At 41.8% G+C, this 2,710-nt stretch overlaps 1 protein-coding gene across 1 annotated transcript in view; it reads left to right on the top strand.

Moving 5' to 3' along the window:
- The first annotated feature begins 223 nt into the window (after nt 1-223).
- plcxd2 (phosphatidylinositol-specific phospholipase C, X domain containing 2) overlaps nt 224-2,710 on the top strand; it is a 7,242-nt gene continuing 4,755 nt past the window's right edge. The window contains exons 1-5 of the mRNA XM_071906417.2: nt 224-326; nt 591-727; nt 1,509-1,628; nt 2,321-2,374; nt 2,498-2,653. Of these exons, the coding sequence (XP_071762518.1) occupies nt 224-326; nt 591-727; nt 1,509-1,628; nt 2,321-2,374; nt 2,498-2,653 (570 nt within the window). The remainder of the gene's footprint in view (nt 327-590; nt 728-1,508; nt 1,629-2,320; nt 2,375-2,497; nt 2,654-2,710) is intronic.

Below are 2,710 nucleotides of genomic sequence, written 5' to 3'. Positions count from 1 at the left end.
ACACGGGTCACACGCACCCGGTGAGGGACCGTTTTACCGGGTCAGTGGTGGAAGCTCTGTAATTTCCACATTCCAAGATGATCTCCGGTAGCTTCCACCTCTCGGGAGCGCATGGGAATCCGTCACCCGGATTTACATCTGCACCCGGATGCCTACTTGTGACCAGTGAGGGTGACCAGTGAGGGTGACCAGTGAGGGTGTCTGCTGAGCGTCACAGCCTGATATGAAGACGCGACCTGCGGGCATCGGCAGCTACAATGCTGACTGGATGGGTTCGCTCGCTCCCAAGCTCACTGCCATGCCGCTCAAATACCTTGCGGTGCCAGGTGAGCTTGTTGTGCGTGAAGTGTGTGTGTGTGTGTGTGTGTGTGTGTGTGTGTGTGTGTGTTGATGCTGCATATTCATTCACACTCTCCCATACCCTTTTATTTTCTTTTTGTCCTCCATAGTTTTTGTCTGTTTTTATCATTTTCCATTGATAATAATTATTATCATCATCATTATCATCCTTTGTATCATCATCATCAGCTTAACCACCATCACCACCATCATTATTATCATCATCATCATCATCATCATCTCTCTCCCAGGGTCCCATGATTCTTTTACCTTCTGGGTGGATGTGCAGGCTCCTGTGGGTCCAGATCAGAAGGTTTTTGTCCAGTACCTGGCCACCATCTTCAGAGACATAGCCAAGAAGGTCATGGTGAAGTGGTCCATGACCCAGGTACAGCCACAGAGACCTGAGTCTGGGGAGACACGCGGTTTGGGGCCCATTTTTGAGATACCCTGGCAGGACAAATTTTGGAAGTCTGCAAATTTTGCAGTCCTGAAAAAAAGGTCTAGCAGTTGTGTTGAGTTTGGTTACAGATCTGAGGCAGTTTAAAAGATTACTTTGGCTTGACTGCGTTCATGTTGTGTCCCCGTTGGATCAATTGTGTTGGGCCAAAAAGTATCTGCACCCAGGCTTCACTACTTCAAATTCTCCAGATATGAGATTGTGCTTCAAATCACTAATTTCTCTGACCTGATTCCTGTGTCATGCAGCTGTTACAGCTGGTAATGTGATACTTCTGATAAATGTAATCAACCATTAACGCATACAGTAACAATTTGCAGCTAATAGTGTAACAATCCTGTTAATATAACAATTTTCCCATTAATGTAATAAATGTTACAGAAAAAAAGGTATTTATCAACTTTTATTACATAACGGAAAATCTATTCAGTTGACAGGATTATTACACTGTTAAATACAAATTCTTATTACTTTAGTGGTTTATTACATTAATGGTATGTTATTACATCAACAGTTGTAGCAGGCTATTTATCAGCTTATAGCTTCCCATAGAAAAATTTGCTGACATTTAACACTGTATCTATACATACAGTCAAGTCAAGTGCTTTAAACAAACAAGTTTGTCACAAAGTGCTTAATAAAATAAAAAAAGAAATAAAACATCATGTGTCTTCCCTTGATGTTTCTGTATTCTGTGTAACCTTCTCAGAATCTGACGTTTAAGGAGCAGCTGGATGCAGGCATTCGCTACTTTGACCTCCGGGTCTCCTCCAAACCCGGTGAGCCTGGAAACGAGATCTACTTCATCCACGGCCTGTTTGGACACAAGGTGGGCAGAAGAGAAATCACTTACTGATCTTGAATGTTGAATGCTTTTGCCTTTCTAGACCAATTTATCCTCTCTCTTTCTCTTAAGAGCTGAACCTCTTGCCAGGGTGTCCTTGTGGAGAGGGAATGCATTCTTACAGTAATAGACTCAGCTGATTAAAGTTAAAATAAATAAAAAGACAAGACATGAGTAAAATTAGGTTTAAATGTAGTTTCACATATTAGAGCTAGTCGAGATGTATCTAATTTATTTCCTCAGACACAAAAGCATGAAAAGTAGTGAAACTTAGAAGTGCTCAAAACGCATTCAGCTACTATTGTGTTCAAGTTTCTAACTGACTTTGTGGGTAGTGGGATAGAAATGGCCTTGAACAGAGATCAAAGGTTGTGTGTTTTGTTGTAAACATCCCACTTCTAACATGGGTCATTCTGACATGGGTCTGTCACCCCAAGCTAGGCCTAAAATACAGCACAGTGTTTTGCCACCAGCAGCGTTGGAGCTTTTCTTAAATTCTTGCTGCAAATTATTAGATGAAGGTTTACAGTTTGGATAGGCTTGGCTGATGGCAGGGACAGTGACTTCATATGAACTCTCATGTAATATTTTTTCATGGTGTTTAGGTAGTGTGTACTGTAAGATTTTGAGATATTTGTACTGTTTTCCACATTCTCTCTCTCTCTTTCTCTGCCAAGGTGAGGGACGGACTGATAGACATCAACTTCTTCCTGAGCAGACACAAGAAAGAGGTGAGATAGATAGATAGCTAGATAGCTAGATAGATAGATAGATAGATAGATAGATAGATAGATAGATAGATAGATAGATTGATTGATTGATTGATTGATTGATTGATTGATTGATTGATTAAGGTGGTGTTTCTGGACTTCAACCACCACTACGCTATGGAGGCGGAGCACCATGCTTACCTCATCAGCATGCTCCAGGAAGTATTCGGCAGCAAGCTGTGTTGCATCAGTGTCGTGGAGACCATCACCCTGGACTACCTCTGGGACAAGAAATACCAGGTGAGGTCAGATGGCATCAGCAAATATGGTGAACTCAATTGTGAGAAAACCCTGTCA

The sequence above is a fragment of the Centroberyx gerrardi genome, chromosome 22 (genome assembly GCF_048128805.1).
Source record: "Centroberyx gerrardi isolate f3 chromosome 22, fCenGer3.hap1.cur.20231027, whole genome shotgun sequence".
In the NCBI taxonomy this organism is placed as follows: domain Eukaryota; kingdom Metazoa; phylum Chordata; class Actinopteri; order Beryciformes; family Berycidae; genus Centroberyx; species Centroberyx gerrardi.
Note: the sequence above shows the minus strand (reverse complement) of the source record. Positions and strands in the feature narration are given on the sequence as shown.